This window comes from Equus caballus, chromosome 10 (assembly GCF_041296265.1).
Source record: "Equus caballus isolate H_3958 breed thoroughbred chromosome 10, TB-T2T, whole genome shotgun sequence".
In the NCBI taxonomy this organism is placed as follows: Eukaryota; Metazoa; Chordata; class Mammalia; order Perissodactyla; family Equidae; genus Equus; species Equus caballus.
Genome location: NC_091693.1, coordinates 26,666,185 through 26,685,585, shown reverse-complemented (window position 1 = coordinate 26,685,585; position 19,401 = coordinate 26,666,185). Strand labels below are relative to the sequence as shown.

Below are 19,401 nucleotides of genomic sequence, written 5' to 3'. Positions count from 1 at the left end.
GCAATCAGCACCATTTTATAGATGAAGAAACCAGAGCTCAGGCACATAACGTGATTTACCAAAGAGCACAGAACTGGTGAATGGCTGAGCCAAATGGAAATGCAGGTCTAGCCATCTCTGCTGTCTGCGCTGTTTTACCACAAAGCTACAGGACTCTGCTCCAGAAGATGCTGAGTCGAGGCATGAGGACGATGAGAATCCTGATGAGAGTGACAGCAGCGGGGGCAGCGGGGCTCTCAGCTGCCACCCTGCATACCGCCTGGTCCCATCAGGCACTGTTCTGAGTCCTTTTCCTAAGCTCCCCATTTACCCTGGCTACAGTCCCAGGAAGCAGACACCACAGTACCCCATTTTACCAAGGAGCACACTGAGGCATGGACAGGTTCAGCAACTTGCCCAGGCCCACACAATCTTTAAGAAGCTGAGCTAGGACTAAACACCAGGGGTCTGGCTCTGGACCCTGGTCTCCCAAACACTACACTAGGGAGGAAACAGCGAACACCCTTGTGTGGGGCCAGCAGCCTGAGACCAAGTGGAGGGTGGTGGTGAGGCTGGGACATGAGCACCAAGATTTATCCTTAGGGAACAAGGGCCAGGGGAGGGGCAGACTCAGCAACTCTAGACCTCAGCATTTCATGAACTACCAAACAATAACAAAATTGAAAATCTGACACAGTGATATGGTCACATATGGACATTTACAGAAATATCAAATATTATCTCTTGTCAAATTTCAGAAAAAAATGACTTTTACTACAGAGGACAGCTTCATAAAATGAACATGTAAGTTCAATACCGAGTTAAGTTAAGCTGCATGAAGGACTCGCCGCAGTAGCTGAGTTTTCCTGACTTTGCTGAGGACGGTGACGCCATGAGAATTAGATGAGTAGAGCAGGAACAGTGCCTGGAACAGACCTGACAAGCAGCCAGTACTCCAAGGACCTGAGCAAGCTGGTGACTACTATAAACCACTTTTCTTAAAAGTGACTCACTTTTAATTTTCCTTAGATTCTTTCAAAAAGGGAATCCTGCATTGCTCTGGTAAATGGGAAACCAAGTCCCTTGCCTTGATGGCAAGTCACCCTGAAAATGCAGACACACAATCAAAGCGATGTTGCTGAGGCCTGGCAGGCTCACACGGCCTGCTTGGGGCTGTGCATGTCCTCTGCTGAAAAGGGGAGGCAGCCACAGTTGCGGGGTGGAGTGTTAAGATTCAGCCCTAAACTCAGATTTTCCTTCAACAATCAGGAGGCAGGAAAGAGATGAAATAAAGGAATGGCTTCCTCAGGGAGTCTCTCAATGCCCATGATGAAGTGTCTGTGTGCCCTTTGAAACAGGGTATCTCAAACTCTGCATGACTAACATTTAGATCCAGAAAATTCTCTGTTGGGGAGAGAGGGAGGGAGTGTGTATGTCGTGTACATATAAGGATGTTTAGCAGCATTCCAGGTCTCCACCCACCAGATGCCTGTAGCATCTCCATCCCAGTGTGACAACCAAAAATGTCTCCAGACATTGCCATGTGTCTCTAGGGGACAACATTGTCCTTGGATGAGAACCACTGGCATAGGAGGATATAAATAGGGTGATGGGAGAAAGCGAGTGTGACAGAGGAGGGACCTCCATGAGATTTTGGGGTCATGAAGCCACTGGTGAGGAGGTGGTGACTGTGCTAAGAAGGGGTGACCACGTAAAGGTTGAAATACCCAGGAACAGTCACCAGGCAGAGAGAACAGCAAGTGCAGAGGCCAAGGCAGGCATGTGCAGGCGGGGTGCAGTGGAGGAAGGGAGAATACGGCAAGAAGCCCAGCATGAGCAAAGCAGAGCGACCTGCAGGAGACTATGTGAAAGTGAGGGATGCACTCAGCAGGGCTACATGTGGACTTTTACAGCCACATGTCACTCAACAACAGGGATACGTTCTGAGAAATGCATCGTTAGGCAATTCCATTCTTGTGCAAACATCAGAGTGTACTGAAGGGGAACAAAATTCGCCACCCCAAAACGTATCTCTTTAACATGAGGATTATTTTACACAGATTTTTTTTTTTGGAAGATTAGCCCTGAGCTAACTGCTGCCAATCCTCCTCTTTTTGCTGAGGAAGACTGGCCCTGAGCTAACATCCATGCCCATCTTCCTCTTCTTTATATGTGGGACGCCTACCACAGCATGGCTTTGCCAAGCGGTGCCATGTCCGCACCCGGGATCCGAACTGGTGAACTCTGGGCCGCCAAAGTGGAACATGTGCACTTAACTGCTGCGCCACTGGGCCGGGTCCACAGGCAGATTATTTCTAAGAAACAAAAGACTCAGAAAGTTTTTCTTGTTACCTCCCCCTAACTGCCTAAAAGAATTCAGATAAAAAAACCTGTCTTGGGGCCAGCCCAGTGATGCAGTGGTTAAGTTCACACATTCCACTTTGGCGGCCTGGGGTTCACCAGTTCAGATCCTGGGTGCAGACCCACACACTGCTTGTCAAGCCATGCTGTGACAGGCATCCCACATATAAAATAGAGGAAGCTGGGCATGGATGTTAGCTAGGGTCAATCTTCCTCAGCAAAAAGAGGAGGATTGGCAGGAGGTTAGATCAGGGCTAATCTTCCTCAAAGAAAAAAAAAAAGTAGAGTCTTAGAAAGGTCATCACAGAGAGGGGCGGAGCAAAATGGTGGGGTGAGCTGACCCGGGACTCTCTCCCCTCCAAATTACAACAAAGGATTGGAAAAACTGAATTTCAGATAATAAATCTAATGCCAACACGTCAGAGACCTACAGGACCAAGAAGACGGAGGACGGAAACCTTGCTGCTGGCCTCAGAGCAGCTGGAAAGGGGTAGGAGAGAACTTCGCTGGAGAGATCGGGATCACTGCCGGGAGTGTGGGAAGGAGCGGGGGAGGGGCCACAGGACCAGGGGATCATCCAGGACTCCCGCTACTGGTACAGTGGAAACCCGCTGACAGGGGAAAGCTTCCGTGCACGGGGACCCCATAAACCCAGGGCCCCAGGAGACCAGAGAACAGAACTGATCCGAATCCAGATCGGCAGGTGAGAATAGCAGCCCCTCCCTCCCAGCAAAGTGCACTGGGCTCCGCCATCCTGCCGAAGGCAGAGAGCTCAGAACACGTGGCTCTCGACCCCCATCTAGCGGCGACAGGCTGTAACTGCAACCGAATTCTACCACTATGGGAAAAAACCGCTCCTCTACCATCCAGCAATTTATAAAAGCCCCAGAGCAGAAGGAAAACAATAAAAACATAGAATTAAGTCCTGAGGACTTGGAATTAGGTGAACTAAGTGAAAATGAGTTCAGAGCAGCTATAATCAAAAAACTCAATGAGGTAGAGAGAAAGATAGAGAAACAAGCCAATGAGTTCTGGAGTTACTTCACAAAAGAGGTTGAAATTATAAAGAAGAATCAAACAGAATTACTAGAGATGAAAAACACAATGGACCAGATAAAACAGAATACGGATTCCCTGAATGCCCGTGTAGACACCACAGAAGAGCAAATTAACATAATCGAAGATAGGCTGAATGGCTCCAGACAGAGGAAGAAAGAGAACTAAAAATTAAAAAAAATGAGGAAAATCTCCGAGAGATAGTGGATTCAATGAAGAGAAAGAACTTAAGGATCACAGGAATTCCTGAGAACGTGGAAAAGGAGAATGGAGCAGAAAGTGTGCTTAATGAAATTATAGAAGAGAACTTCCCAAATCTAGGGACTGACGGAGAAATGTGTGTAGAGCAAGCTTTCAGATCTCCTAGATTTGTCAATGTAAAAAGACCTACTGCAAGGCACGTAGTAGTATAAATGGCAAAGATGAAAGACAAAGAAAGAAAACTCAGGGCAGCAAGACAGAAGAGAATAACCTACAAAGGAGCTCCTATCAGACTTTCAGCAGATTTCTCTACAGAAACCTTACAAGCTAGGAGAGAATGGAGTGACATATTCAAAGCTTTAAAAGATAAAAATCTTCAGCCAAGAATACTCTATCCAGCAAGAATATCCTTCAGATATGAGGGAGAAATTAAATCTTTTCCAGACAAACAAAAGTTAGCAGAATTTGTAACTAAAAGTCCTCCACTACAAGAAATCCTCAAGAAGGCTCTCATATCTGAAAAAAGAAAACAGGGAGAAAGGGGTCACAAACCCCAGAGTAGGGAGACCGATGGACAGAACCAGAACAGGATAGCAAATATTCAACTACAGCATTAGGGTAAAAGTAAGGAAACTACCAAAGCAAGGACAATCTTATCACTCTAACTACAAATTCATAACACGAGTTGGAATAAGAAATGAAAATAATTATTTAGGAGGGGAAGAGCAAAGGGTCTAAGTCAGTCTAGGCCAAGTAAGTAAGAGACTACCAGAGAATAGACTATATTATACACGAGATTCTAAATACAAACTTCAGGGTAGCCACTAAACTAAAAAACAGAACAGAGCCACAAAACATAAATAAGGAAAAATCTAAGAAACCCAGCATAAGAAACTGCAGTATTAAATGGGTAGGCTAAAGCACACAGGAAAAGAAACACAGGAAAACAAGATAATGAGTGACAGATTGACAGCATTAAGTCCACATGCATCAATAATCACTCTCAATGTAAACGGATTGAACTCTCCAATAAAAAGATACAGAGTGGCAAAATGGATTAAAGAACAAGATCCAACAATTTGTTGCCTCCAGGAAACACACCTCAGCCCCAAGGACAAACACAGGCTCAGAGTGAAGGGGTGGAGGACAATACTTCAAGCTAATAGCAAGCAAAATAAGGCAGGTGTTGCAAATCTTATATCAAAGTGGATTTCAAAATAAGACAGGTAAAGAGAGACACAGAGGGACAACATATAATGATCAAAGGGACACTTCACCAAGAAGGAATAACAGTTATAAATATCTATGCACCCAACATAGGAGCACCAAGATTCATAAAGCAACTATTAACAGACCTAAAGGAAAATGTTAAAAACAACACAATAATAGTAGGGGACCTCCACACCCCACTCACATCAATGGACAGATCATCCAGACAGAACATCAACAAGGAAATAGTGGAGCTAAACGAAAAACTAAAACAATTGGACTTAATAGACACATATAGATCACTTCATTCTGAAACAGCAGATTACACATTCTTCTCAAGTGCACATGGAACATTCTCAAGGATAGACCATATGTTGGGAAACAAGGCAAGCCTCTACAAATTTAAAAAAATTGAAATAATAACAAGCATCTTCTCCGATCATAATGCTATAAGGCTAGAAATTAATGACAAGAAAAAAGCTGAGAAAGGCACAAAGATGTGGAGACTAAACAACACACTACTGAACAAGCAATGGATCATTGAAGAAATTAAAGAAGAAATAAAAAAATACCTGGAAACAAATGAAAATGATAACATACCATACCAACTCATATGAGATACAGCAAAAGCTGCATTAAGAAGAAAATTCATAGCAATAAGGCACATCTTAACAAACAAGAAAAATCCCGAATAAGCAGTCTTAAACTACACCTAACTGAACTAGAGAAAAAAGAACAAATAAAGCCCAAAGTCAACAGAAGGAGAGAAATAATAAAAATCAGAGCAGAAATAAATACTATTGAAACGACAAAAGCAGTAGAAAGGATCAATGAAACAAAGAGGTGGTTCTTTGAGAAGATAAATAAAATTGACAAACTCCTAGCCAGACTTACAAAGAAAAAAAGGGAGAAAGCTCAAATAAACAAAATCAGAAATGAAAGAGGAGAAATAACAACAGACTCTGCAGAAACACAACGGATTATAAGAGAATACTACGAAAAACTATATGCCAACAGAATGGATAACCTAGAGGAAATGGATAAATTCTTGGACTCCTACAATCTCCCAAAGCTCACTCAAGAAGAGGCAGACAATTTGAACAGACCAATCACAAGGAAAGAGATTGAAACAGCAATCAAAAACATCCCAAAGAATGAAACCCCAGGACTAGATGGCTTTCCTGGGGAATTCTACCAAACTTTCAGAGAGGATTTAATACCTATCTTTTTCAAGCTATTCCAAAAAATTAGGGAGGATGGAACACTTCCTAACACATTCTATGAGGCCAACATCACGCTGATACCAAAACCTGACAAGGACACCACGAAAAAAGAGAACTACAGGCCAATATCACTGATGAACATAGATGCAAAAATTCTAAACAAAATTTTGGCAACCAGAATTCAGCAATTCATCAAAAGGATCATACATCATGATCAGGTGGGATTCATACCAGGGACACAGGGATGGTTCAACATCCGCAAATCAATCAACGTGATACACCACATCAACAAACTGAGGAATAAAAACCACATGATCATCTCAATAGATGCAGAGAAAGCATTTGACAAGATCCAACAGCCATTTATGATAAAAACTCTGAACAAAATGGGCATAGAAGGGAACTACCTCAACATAATAAAGGCCATATATGACAAAACCACAGCCAACATCATACTCAATGGGCAAAAACTGAGTGCCATCCCCCTGAAAACAGGAATGAGACAAGGATGCCCTCTATCACCACTCTTATTTAACATAGTACTGGAGGTCCTGGCCAGAGTAATCAGGCAAGAAAAAGGAATATAAGGAATCCAAATAGGGAGGGAAGAAGTGAAACTCTCACTGTTTGCAGATGACATGATGTTTTATATAGAAAACCCCAAAGAATCCATTGGGAAACTCTTAGAAGTAATCAACAACTACAGCAAAGTTGCAGGGTATAAAATCAATTTGCATAAATCAGTAGCATTTCTATATTCTAATAACAAACTAACAGAAAAAGAACTCAAGAACACAATACCATTCACAATCGGGACAAAAAGAATAAAATATCTCGGGGTAAATTTAACTAAGGAAGTGAAGGACCTATATAATGAAAATTACAAGGCCTTTCTGAGAGAATTGGACGACAACATAAGGAGATGGAAAGACATTCCATGTACATGGATTGGAAGAATAAACATAGTTAAAATGTCCGTTCTACCTAAAGCAATCTACAGATTCAACGCTATCCCAATCAGAATCCCAATGACACTCTTTACAGAATTAGAACAAAGAATCCTAAAATTCATATGGGGCAACAAAAGACCCCGAATTGCTAAAGCAATCCTGAGAAAAAAGAACAAAACGGGAGGCATCACAATCCCTGACTTCAAAACATACTACAAAGCTACAGTAATCAAAACAGCGTGGTACTGGTACAAAAACAGGTGCACAGATCAATGGAACAGAATTGAAAGCGCAGAAATAAAACCACACATCTATGGACAGCTTATCTTCGACAAAGGAGCTGAGGGCATACAATGGAGAAAAGAAAGTCTCTTCAACAAATGGTGCTGGGAAAACTGGAAAGCCACACGTAAAAGAATGAAAATTGTCCATTCTTTTTCACCATTCACCAAAATAAACTCAAAATGGATAAAAGACCTAAAGCTGAGACCTGAAACCATAAGGCTTCTACAAAAAAAGTAGGTAGTACACTCTTTGACATCAGTATTAAAAGGATCTTTTCAGACCCCATGTCTTCTCAGAGAAGGGAAACAATAGAAAGAATAAACAAATGGGACTTCATTAGACTAAAGAGCTTCTTCAAGGCAAATGAAAATAGGATTGAAACAAAAAAACACCCCACTAACTGGGAAAAAATATTTGCAAGTCATATATCTGACAAAGGCTTAATATCCATAATATATAAAGAACTCTCACAACTCAACAACAAAAAATCAAACTACCCAATCAAAGAATGGGCTGGAGACATGAACAGACATTTCTCCAAAGAAGATATATGGATGGCCAACAGGCACATGAAAAGATGCTCATCATCGCTGATCATCAGGGAAATGCAAATCAAAACTACACTAAGATATCACCTTACACCCATTAGAATGACAAAAATATCTAAAACTAATAGTAACAAATGTTGGAGAGGTTGTGGAGAAAAAGGAACCCTCATACACTGCTGGTGGGAATGCAAACTGGTGCAGCCACTATGGAAAACAGTATGGAGATTCCTCAGAAAATTAAAAATAGAACTACCATACGATCCAGCCATTCCACTACTGGGTATCTATCCAAAGAGCTTGAAGTCAGCAATCCCAAAAGTCCTATGCACCCCAATGTTCACTGCAGCATTATTTACAATAGCCAAGACATGGAAGCAACCTAAGTGCCCATCAACAGATGATTGGATAAAGAAGATGTGGTATATATATACAATGGAATACTACTCAGCTGCAAAACAGAACAAAATCATTCCATTTGCAATAACATGGATGGACCTTGAGGGAATTATGCTAAGTGAAATAAGCCAGCTAGAGAAGGATAATCTGTGTATGACTCCACTCATATGAGGAATTTAAAAATGTGGACTAAGAGAACAGTTTAATGGATACCAGGGGAAAGGTGGGGTGGGGGGTGGGCACAAAGGGTGAAGTGGTGCACCTACAACACGAATGACAAACATTAATGTACAACTGAAATTTCACAAGATAGTAACCTGTCATTAACTCAATAAAAAATAAGAAGTATCAAAAAAAAAAAGTAACAACAACAAAACCTGTCTCAGGAGGTGACTATATCACCTTAGCATAACACGAACTAGGCAGCAGATAGGAAGGAACCTAGAAAAGCCTGTTTGTTGGGCTCCCCTGTGTGTTCTTCTGTTTCTGTGTGGCCAAATACTTGTTTTTCAAATGTTTGCTCCTTTTCACCTATCTGTGAATTGCGTTCCTTTCCTTTGAATTTGCTGCTTTCCCCAACTCCATCTTTTGTCTTTAACTAAAGATGATATTTAGAGAGAGAGCTTCCAACATTTTGGCAAGTTACTTGGTTTTCCTGGGTACTTACACAAGCCTAGATGGTATAGCCGACTACATACCTAGGCTATATGGTACTAATGTTATGAGGCCACCATCATCTATGTGGTCCATTGTTGACTGAAATATGGTTATGCGGCACATGACTGTATTCAAAAAAGTTTTGTTACAAAATACCTAAATATATCGAACTTTTTGTAACTTTGTTTAATCTCTTCTCATTGACACAGATCATAATTCCAGTTCTCTAAAATACGCGTGTCTTCCTCTAAGCCATGAACATACAGCACTCCTCTCCCTCAAACTGAGTGGTCTACGGTGATTATCCTCAAGCTCAGAAACACCTAAGCTGGTGTTTCTCAATGGTGGCACTCCTGACCCGTGGGCTGGGTAATTCTGTGTTAAGGGAGCTGTCCTGTCCATGTAGGATGTTTAGCATCTCTGGACTCTACCCACTAGAGGCCAGTACCACCCACACCCAGGTGTGACAATCAAAAGTGGCTGCAGGGGCCAGCCCGGTGACGCAGCGGTTAAGTGTGCACGTTCCGCTTCGGGGGCCTGGGGTTCATGGTTCGGATCCCGGGTGTGGACATGGCGCCGCCTGGCAAGCCATGCTGTGGTAGGCGTCCCACATATAAAGCAGAGGAAGATGGGCACAGATGTTAGCTCAGGGCCAGGCTTCCTCAGCGAAAAGAGGAGGCTTGGCAGCAGTTAGCTCAGGGCTAATCTTCCTCAAAAAGAAAAAAAACGTGGCTGCAGACACTGACAAACGTCTCCTGGGGGGCAAAACCACCAAGTGTTGAGAAGCACTTCCCTAACTTTCCTCTCTTGTACTAGCAGAGGATCTCGGTCCTGGACTTAGGAAACAAGAGACGATTGTGACGGCTCACACGAGAATGAAGAAGCTCCATAACCGAGATCATGCTGCTTAGAACAATACCTGTTGGCACTGAAGGCAAAGGCCTCCTGGGGCCTGCCTGACTCACCCTCTTCCTGGAGAACATCCCAGCACTCACGGCCCTGCTAACTGGACTGCAGGGGACACCTGAGCCAACCAGGCTCAGTCGGGTCCCTCTCTGGAATGTGAAATAAGAACCTCAGACAGAGGCCAGTCTGTGCTGGGCCCTGGGGTGAGAGGTTCAGGAAAGGATGGGCTCAGGTGGCCACTCCTGCCCCAAGGATGCCCCAGAGAGCCCAGGAGCAGAGAAAGAAAGAGAAACAACATAAATATGCAAGGAAGCAGAGGCAAGGAACCTGGGGGCCACAGAGAGCAGGGACTGAGGCAGCCAGTCCTGCTGCAAACTCGCTGAGGAGAAAAAGCCATTCTGAAAAGACAGTGACATGAGCACACTCAGAGGGAGTAGCCAAGGACAAGAGACTCAGAAGCCAGGGCATAATTGTGGTGGCTCCCAGTTCCTATGTCAGTGGCACCCAGGGCCCAACTGGAAATCCTGCCTTTAGGTTCTGTGGAACACCGCCACTTCCTTCCATCACTTTCTAGGAGCCAAAGGCTCCTCTGTTTCTTGCCCAAAGAGACACAGGGAGACCAGGCAGGAAGACGTGAGCCTAGAAAACGACCGAAGCTGTGGGAAGGAGGTCGGGGAGAGGGGCTTCCTGAAGTCTTCTTGACCAGCTGAGATGGAGCCAGAGGTTGGAATGATGGACCTAGCAAGTCTGCCCAAATGGTGGAGTGGGGACGCCTTACCCAGAGACACCAGGAGCCCACAGTTTTCTAGCATCACCTCCTGGTACAGAGTCCTCTGGGCCAGGTCCAGCTGCCCCCACTCCTCCTGGGTGAAAGTCACAGCCACATCATCGAAGGTCACAGACATCTGGAAAGTCAAATAGAGGCAGGAGCATTAGCTTTGGGGCTGGTGGACGGGTTCACAGCTTATCTCTGCATTGCTGGTAAAGGTGCAGAGAGATCGAGGCCCTAATTCCCGGGCACCTCCTGAGGGCCAAGCTCTGTGCTGGGCTCAAAGTGGGGAGTGGTGGTCAATGCTTTGAACATATCCAATAGTGTCAGAGAGAGAAGCTTCCTATGCAGGAGCCCTTGGAAAATGACACAACACAGTGGAAATGACATGTAGACTGTGAGATGCAGACAGTAATGGCTCTAGGATGTCAGAGGAAGGAGAAAATGATGATAATACCAATGATGGTAACAGCAGCAGTACCTGAGCCTCACTGGTCCTGCTAGCTGCCTGCCCCACGCTGAGGGCTTCACATCATGTCTTAAAGTGACTAAAAGTCCCCAGGTCTTAAGTCATCGTTTTCACCAGTGTCTCCTGACTAAAAACACTTCGTACGGAGTTTGCCTTGCTAACGTTAATCCCACCACCATATTTCACACATTCTCCTCAATGCGAAATGTCCAGCACACGCAGGACCACGTCTCTATTATGACCAGACTAATTAAATATAAATAATTCAGCCCCTCCACTCTGACATGAACAGCTCCCACTAGTGCAGATCCATCATTTAAATGCTCCAAGACACTGACTCATGGTTTTTCACCTGCACGTTCAGTGCTCACATCTCTGTACTTTCTACCCTCATCCTCTCTATCAGGTTTCTTGAGTTAATATTTTGATCAAATCGTTGGCAATTCCTAATAAATTAACTGCTTCATACATAGGAACCCTGCAATGTTACTCACTTCCGGTGCTCGATAAACAGACATCACTGGGCACATTTTAGGCAGACAGATAAGAACAGAAAAATCAACTAGGGTCTCAACATTTAAAACATGATGATATATGTTTAAATAATGAAAACTCTCTGACATGCAATCATATAGCATCCTATGTAGCTGGTTAGGGGTGCATACATGGCTTTCTCTGGTTGGTCTTAAGTTGGAAGTCGGGGAAAAATTAGAGAAAGAGTCAGTTATTAATCATCCTGGCCATTTTGGGCCGACTGTTACAGAAATCATTGTTCAGCTTCCTGGATTGCCACTAGAGATAGTAATGTGATGTCCGGCAAGTCTGACTTAAAGAGCGGGTGGTTCCCTGGGTTGTTTATTGTAGACGAGGGGTTGGTTTTCCCGCCAGGGTGCTGCAGGTTCTGAGTCAGAGTTTTGTTTTTATACGTAGCCTGCCTATCGTCCCCTCGTATATTCAGTCTCTCATGTCCTAAGACTGGAAATAAAGCAGGTGACAAGCCGGCTCCACTTGTCATACACAAACACAACTGCAAAGAGAAAGCCAGTGCCTTTCCTGACTCCCACCCCGCCCAGGAGCCCTCCGCCAACTAACAGAGAACCAGCAACGCCGAAAACATCGTCCACTCACCTGCGCCGGGTCCCTCCACGCCGCCGCCATCATGGGACCCTGTGGGGAGAGCGGGGCCCGGAGAGGCGGCGACTGAGGCGGGTCCCGCGGGCTCAGCCGAACGAAACCTCTCCCCTGCCTTGCGTGGGGTGACCTCAGTTGACTGTCGCCCTCCCCGCTCACGGGGAGGCTCACGGCTCGTCCAAAGGCGCGGAGGTGAGTCCCAGCCTCCTTTCTGTTCCTCCTTTCTGCTCACTTTCCAAAAGCCGCACTGATACCGGCCACAGAACAGCGAGCGACCCCCGCCCCACAGCTGGCGTGGACGGAACCGTCGCATACAAATGACGTAGGCCATCAGGGAGACCGGAAGCCCCACACCCACGACAGCCGACCGCAGGAAACGCCCATGTCCTGGGCCGTCATTGGCCCAGCGCCCGCCGCAGACGCACGGTCCATAGCCTTCTGGGTAATGTAGTTTGTCTCTAAAAACACACACCGGTGGAGCGTGTCCAAGAGCCGGTCTTCCTCGATGTGAAGGACTTACCAGGCCCAGAGCGCCGTGTCACACCCGCCTCTTCGCAGTCGGAACAATTCGGGGGAACGAAGAGGGGGCGAGACCGTGCGTTCTACGCGCGGGGAAATCGAGGCTCAGGAGGCGGGCACCTTCGCCCGGGGTCGGGGCAAGTGCAAAGGGGCGGAACCGGCCCGGCTGGGCTTGGGACTCCCTTGCGCGTGGTCTCCGCCCCGCATCCTCTTATGGGGATGCTGGTGAATGAGCCGTCAGAATACCCGCCAGAGGAGGGTGCCGGAAGTCTCCCTCCCGCGCGGCGTGCACCCACGCACCCGCCTCTCTTGGGCCTTCTGTGACCCAGAGCCGCCTCCACGCCGTGCACGGATTCCTGAGTGATGGAGTTGGCCCTGAGCACCGCAGGAGTGGATTTGCCATCCCCTGAGGTGGGGAGGCAGCAAGTAGGGGCGACTTGGAGGAAGCTCAGGACTCCAGTCTCGAGCATGGTCCGTTTGAAATGTCTATAAGATCACACAGCGTGTGTGTCTCGTATGCACTTCAGCCTGTTTGAACACTGGGAGAGGGTTCGGGCCTGGATGTATGAGTTTGGGTCGTTAGTGTACACTGTTATTTCAAGTCTTGATACTGGGTGAGACCAACAAAAAGAATGAGAGGAGATGGAGAAAGGAATGGCCGAGGATGAACCCTGAACCAACCCAGCATTAACTCGTTGCAGACAAGAAACCAACAGCCATGTTAGGAATTCTAACAATCCTTCTAGAATTACAGTAGTCCCCCCTTATCCGTGGGGGATACTTCCGAGACCCCCAGTGGATACCTGACACCTCGGATAGTACAGAACCTAATATATACTGTGTTCTTTTCACTTAAAGGAAGCACTTTACAGCTTCTCTTTGACATATCCAAATTGCCAGCACTTGGGCACTCTTCCACTTTGAGGCCATTACTAAGTAAAAAAAGGGTTACTTGAACACAAGCACTGTGATACCAAGAAAGTCATCTGATAACCCAGAGGCTACTGAGTGACTAATGAGCCAGTAGCCTATACAATGGATACACTGGATAAAGGGAGGATTCACGCCCTGGGCAGGCTGGAGCAAGACTTCATCACACTACTCAGAATGGCTCACAATTTAAAACATGAATTACTTCTGGAATTTTCCATTTAATATTTTGAGACCAAGGTTGACCTCTGGTAACTGAAACCACGGAAGCTAAAACCTGGATAAGGGAGGACTACTGTATATTACACACAGTATTAGTCACTGTCAGCGACTTGTTTTGTTTTCTTATGGCTGTGAAGGTGAGAGAATAAAATCCACCTTCTAATGAGTTGAGAACACATACAGTTATAAAAATGGAAACATGTCCAGAAAATGCCCTCAAGATTTTTGCTTTTAAAAGTAGAGAAAAGCAAAGTGACAGGACATTAATTGAGTCAAAGAGTAAGGTACAGTCAATTTCCCAGAAGATGCTATTTATAAAACGAGGTTATGGGGCCAGCCCCAGTGGTCTAGTGGTTAAGTTCGCTGTGCTCCACTTTGGCCACCAGGTTCACTTCCCAGGCGCAGACCTACACAACTTGCCTGTCGGTGGCCATGCTTTGGTGGTGGCTCACTTACAAAAAAAAAAGAGGAAGCTTAGCAGTGGATGTTAGCTCAGGGAGAATCTTCCTCAGGAAAAAAAAAAAGTTATGGAGAAATATGACTTAATTAGTACACAAAGAACAGTGTTATCCATCATTTGCAATAGTAATTTGACCAGATTGAGAGAGACATAATTCTCCTTTTCACATGTGGTTGACTCTTATGGTTAAATTAAATGGTTGTGGGTTAGCATGTAAAACAGATATTAAAGTTAAGATTTTTATTTTCTCTGTGTCATGGGAGGCAGAATGTCTGGAATGAGGGTAGGTGAGGAAAGCTATGTAGCTATTGGAGAAACTTTGAAATCCTTACTGTAAAGCGTGTCAGAATTTTCGTTATTTAACCATATATCATCTGGTAGTCAGTGTTGAGGTCCTGGTTGATTTTTCTATTCTTTCCTACCTGCCCAAAATGTGCCCAGTGATATGAGATTTTCCAACACCAGAAATGAGTAATATTACATGCTTTGTGTGTACAAGCCAGTTAATTTATTAGGAATTTCCAAGTGTTTAATTGAAGTATTAACTCAAGAAAACTGATAGAGAGGACAAAGCTAGAAAGCACAGAGCTGTGAGCACTGAAGATACAGGTAAAAAAACCATGAGCCAAAGTCTTTGCACATTTAAATGATGGATCTGCACTAGTGGGAGCTGTTCATGTGAGAGTGGAGGGGCTGAATTATTTATATTTAATTAGTAAGTCTGGTTATAATAGGGACGTGGTCCTGCGTGTGCTGGACATTTCACATTGAGGACAATGTGTAGAACATGGTGGTGGGAGTAACGTTAGCGAGGCGAACTCCATATGAAGTGTTTTTAGTCAGGAGACACAGGTGGATACGATGCCTGCAGTGAGCAAAAAACATGTTTGAGCTTCCAGCTGAAGAGCCTAGGTGTTTACTCTGGTACAGAGAGCATGCCATGGATGAAGGGAGCAGCTGCCACATGAAACTGTGACAGAAGGATATTGCTGCAGGTGGAGGGTGATTTCAGAAGTGATGTTACATTTATTATTAGGGATGATTTATTCTGATGCAATCAGAATATGACATACCATGGAGGTGCTACTGAATTCATTTGAGAATTTGGGGAACATTGAAGTGCAGTGAAATATTTTATCTTGAAGATGGCAGCATGTTGGATATCAGTATAAAGAGAGTGGACCTCTGGCTTGATCAGAGTCCTGTGTTACAGGTGGTATACTCCTGAGAACCTCGGGAATAGGAAGTTGAGTCTAGGAGCCACTGTGACAGGTGGTAGGTTATGTACCGCCAGGGCAATTATCTGCAGAGAGTAGTAACTAGTTTTCAAGGAGAGTGCTTAAGTCACCATCTCTGGGGGTCGGGGGGGCATCATCTTGCACTGCTCTCAAAGGGAAGAGTTACTACAAGAAATAAAGATTCTACCCAATCCCACACCGACTCACACAACTATAAAGACCTGGTACAAAAAGATTCAGCTTTTATTAATTAGCATCTTGCACCTTAAAAGAGAAGAAACAAAAGACGGGAGTTCTCCTTGAACAAACTCAAGGGAGGAGGGGCAGACAGGGCTCAGGAAGCCATCTGAGCAGATGGAGGCAGCACCCTCCGGGAGTGGGCCCGGACCCAGGGATGCTCCAGGATCTGGTCCAAGGGCAGCCGCTCCAAGGGCTGGTATCTGAGAAGCTTGGAGATCAAATCCTTGGCCCCTGAAGGTATTGATGGGGGAAACCTTACATCTACCTGATGAGGCCAGAGAAGAAGAAAGAGAAGTACGGTTCATTTCTTTGGTCTGTGTTCTCTCTGTTCCTTGAATTTCCTCAAGGCACTGTTCTGGATCTTAGTGGACAACCTGTGTGTGTGCCCCAGGCTCCACAGGCCCACCACCCACCACTGACTTGCTTCCCCATGAATACCTAAGAGTGTGGCCATCCCACCTTGAGGATGCGTCTGTAGGTCTCATTGTGGGAATTGCTCTCAAAGGGCGGATTTCCCACCAGCAGCTCGTAGCAGAGCACCCCAATGCACCACAGATCCACCTTCTCATTGTATGTTCTCCCCTCGATCATTTCTGGGGGCAAATAGTCCAGAGTTCCACACATTGTCTTTCTCCTAGAGGAGAGCAGAGAAAGGAGCACTGCGCAGAGGCCCAGAACAAGGAGAACCCTCCTTCCCCAGCTTCCAGTGAGATGGGAGACCCTAGGAAATCCCAAGCAGTCCCCTCCTGAGCACAGGAGTTTGGAAACACCACTTGTAATATGGATCAAGATGCAGAGAAGGCAAGCACTGGGACCCACCAATTCCTGTTTTGCAATTATCCATATAATTATTTAGCTCATGATCCAGGATGTTTTCATAAGAATGTTCTGGGCATCAAGAAAGGTTTGGAACAAACTGATGGTCCATCAAGAGGGACCAAGTAACTTAATTATGGTTTATTCATACAATAAGATTCCTAGAATTATGGAGCAATGGTCCTTAATTTACATGGAAACTTGTTGGTAAAGTTATACGTTAACAGAGATCAAGAAATAAAAAACATGGTTGAACCACATTCTTTCAAACTACAAATACATATTAAATATATGCATTTGATAAAGGCAGTATTCAAATACAAACCCAGGTTTGTATCTGGGTCTTCATGTGGAATGAATTAAATTGGATCATTCCTAACTGGCACCCAGGGCCCATCCCACCACACCTGACCTACCTCAGAGAGGGGGTGTGCACAGACCAGCCAAAGTCTGCAATCTTCACCTCACCTCTGAACCCCAGCAGCAGGTTCTCGGGCTTAATATCCCTGTGAATCACCTTCTTCTCATGGCAGTAGGTCAGAGCATCTGCCAACTCCTCCATTATCTGTGTGAGTAAAGAAAAAGCAGTCTGGAAATGAAGCCGGCCACAATTTCCCTATGAGGTAAAATACATATCGTGTATTTTATAATTGTAGTGGAATCTTTTGTTTCCTGGTTACTAGCTCCATTACCTCCTTAATAGCACCACAATTATTGGTGAGGGAGGATTTCCCCTCCACTATTTTATGCGGTCTTACAGGATGGATGCTAAGATGGACAGATCCTCCCTTTTGCCCTAGCACAGCAAGTGGCCAGATGGAGGACCTACACTGAGCCAATCAGATGATCTCCCACAGGACTTGAGGCCTGAGGAAGTGATACAAAAACAGGAGGAAAATTGGAAGATCGATCATTCTGACAGCAAGCTGACCCAATCATTCCTGCTGGGATGATCATCACTCTGGTTCCCTGTCTGGAGCCCTCTAGAAAACTCATGCTTCCTATTTCTGGGCCAGTTCATGCATTTACTCAGCAAACTCCCTCACAACCTTTAAATAAGTTTCTTTGCATAAGGTAGTGGAGTTAGATTCTGTTGCTTACAACCAAAGAATCCAAACTTATACACCCTTCTTATAAATACTCTGGGGGTAGTTAGGGTATCCAAATGTGAAGTTGTAGGATGTATGTGTCATATAAGATTTATAGAATAAAATTCAGAAATAAACTAAGGAAAAACCCAATTTGGACACCAGAACCAGCCAGAAGCAGTGACCCCACCAGCCCACAGTAAACTCACACACCCCAGAGCACCCATCCCCCCACCTCACCGTGGCCGTACGCTGTTCATCTAATGTGTGGCTCTTTTGCAGCTCCTTGTAGAGCTCACCCCTTGGAGCATATTCCAGAATCAGGTACACTCGGCGTGCATCATGGAAGTAGTTGTACAGGCGTAGGATATTTGGGTGTCTGGAGGAGGGATGGAGGAAAGGTCAGACTCCTCCCTGAGGCTCAACACATGATGCTAATACAAGTGATTGGTCATACAGGGGGCAAATTGAAATTGTGCTGGGACCAGTATAAATACAGTCTGGTCTGGGAGTGTGTGAGGGGAGAAAGAAGGAATGGGAATCAGGGTTCCAGTGTGACACAGAGGGAACTTTACATAGTGTAATTGGAATGAGTTGCAGAGAGAAGTCTTCAAGGTGGAAGCAAAGGGCTTATTTGGGGGTAGTACTGGGTTCAGATGGCAGAAATATCAGAGGAAACAGAACAAGAGTGAGGAACCACTTCTGGAATCTCATGCAGAGACTGTCCTTACTGTAGATGCGCCTGGATTTCAATTTCCCTGCGCAGCTGGTGTTCCAGTCCTTCCTTCTCTATCTGGGACTTAAAGAGGACTTTCAGAGCAACAATGAAATGGCTTTCCTTGAGCCGAGCCAGGTACACATTCCCAAATTTTCCCTTGCCCAGAGGACGCCCGATTTCAAAGTCATCAATTGTGAGATGCCGCCTGACAGGAGAGGAAGAGAGCCTCAGTTTGGGAGGTGGGTGGAGGGAGTCAGGGACTTGGAATGCTCACCTTCCTCCTTCACTTTACCCTCCCTCCGCCCCTTTCCCTTCTCAAGGGCCCAGCTGGGGTGTTTGATCAACAGCTCTCAGCCACATGAACCAATGCTGCACACGCGCAGCTTGGTCTTCTTCCTCAGTCTCACTGCCCTTCCGCTTCCAGACACAAAGCCAAAGGCACTCACACGTTTGGGAAGCCGGGTTGACTTTGGCCTGCTGTAGGTACTGCAATAAAAAAGAGATGTCAACGCTGTTCTGTGCACCCCCAACCCCAACAACTGACACCAGGCCTTTCTTCTCAACCCTCCTTCTCTGGTCCTGGTTCTGATCCGTTTCACCTGCGGGCCGAACACTGCCCGACTTCATCACAGCTTCTGGGAGACTCATGAGAAGAGAAGACGGAGAGGGGACGCCTTCCTGAGCCCTGCGGAACTGCGTGTCCAGGTCCGGGGGATCCTGCACACGGGTGGGAGGAGGAAACACTCAGGCTGAGGCTCTTCCAGCCCAGACCTGCGCCCACGACGGCGGGCAGGGACCGGGAACGCACCGCTCAGCTGCCCCTTAGCTTCTCACCACCCCTCGACGCACGGAGTCGGAGATAATCCTGGGCAACGAGAGCCAGGCCCTTTATACTGCGCGCCACGGCCCCTTTGCCCGGTAGTTCCTGACCGCTCCCATTGGCTGAAATTTCTCAGGCCGCAGGCAGCGTGCCCAATAGAAGAGACAGAACGGGGAACTTCCGCCGGGGAGAGGAGGGCCGAGGGGACCG

At 45.7% G+C, this 19,401-nt stretch overlaps 2 protein-coding genes across 6 annotated transcripts in view; both read right to left on the bottom strand.

The window, feature by feature from the left end:
- Nucleotides 1-19,401, bottom strand: part of ZNF805 (zinc finger protein 805) — a 69,933-nt gene that overhangs the window by 19,311 nt on the left and 31,221 nt on the right. The window contains exons 1-2 of one of the 3 annotated variants that reach the window (XM_070223467.1): nucleotides 12,138-12,469; nucleotides 10,550-10,676 (exon numbers count right to left, since the gene is read on the bottom strand). The exons of 1 other annotated variant lie outside the window; for it this stretch is intronic. In XM_070223467.1, coding sequence (XP_070079568.1) covers nucleotides 10,550-10,676; nucleotides 12,138-12,170 — 160 coding nt within the window. In that variant the 5' untranslated portion in view covers nucleotides 12,171-12,469. Of the gene's footprint in view, nucleotides 1-10,549; nucleotides 10,677-12,137; nucleotides 12,470-19,401 lie in introns of those variants that run through there. One more of the 3 variants, XM_070223468.1, reaches the window with a different exon arrangement.
- On the bottom strand, nucleotides 15,730-19,385 carry AURKC (aurora kinase C). Of its 3 annotated transcripts, none has more exons than XM_005596580.4 (8): nucleotides 19,206-19,385; nucleotides 18,971-19,088; nucleotides 18,818-18,857; nucleotides 18,385-18,576; nucleotides 17,894-18,032; nucleotides 16,982-17,130; nucleotides 16,209-16,383; nucleotides 15,730-16,014 (listed from the first exon to the last, which is right to left on the bottom strand). In XM_005596580.4, exons 2-8 carry the CDS (start codon nucleotides 19,017-19,019, stop codon nucleotides 15,844-15,846), a joined length of 915 nt encoding a protein of 304 aa, XP_005596637.1. In that variant the 5' UTR covers nucleotides 19,020-19,088; nucleotides 19,206-19,385; the 3' UTR covers nucleotides 15,730-15,843. The 3 variants fall into 3 exon arrangements, with proteins under 3 accessions (XP_005596637.1, XP_001502047.3, XP_014586504.1); XM_001501997.7 differs by having other exon boundaries at nucleotides 19,180-19,357; XM_014731018.3 differs by lacking the exon at nucleotides 18,385-18,576 and having other exon boundaries at nucleotides 19,180-19,318.

What these genes read in the sequence shown, in the direction of transcription:
- AURKC (XM_005596580.4), bottom strand. Translation starts at nt 19,019, where the DNA reads ATGAGTCTCCCAGAAGCTGTGATGAAGTCGGGCAGTGTTCGGCCCGCA. An exon ending in GAAATCCAGGCGCATCTACA is followed by an intron (nt 18,033 to 18,384) that starts GTAAGGACAGTC and finishes TCCCTCCTCCAG; the next exon opens with ACACCCAAATATCCTACGCC. An exon ending in GTGCACACCCCCTCTCTGAG is followed by an intron (nt 16,384 to 16,981) that starts GTAGGTCAGGTG and finishes GCTCTCCTCTAG; the next exon opens with GAGAAAGACAATGTGTGGAA.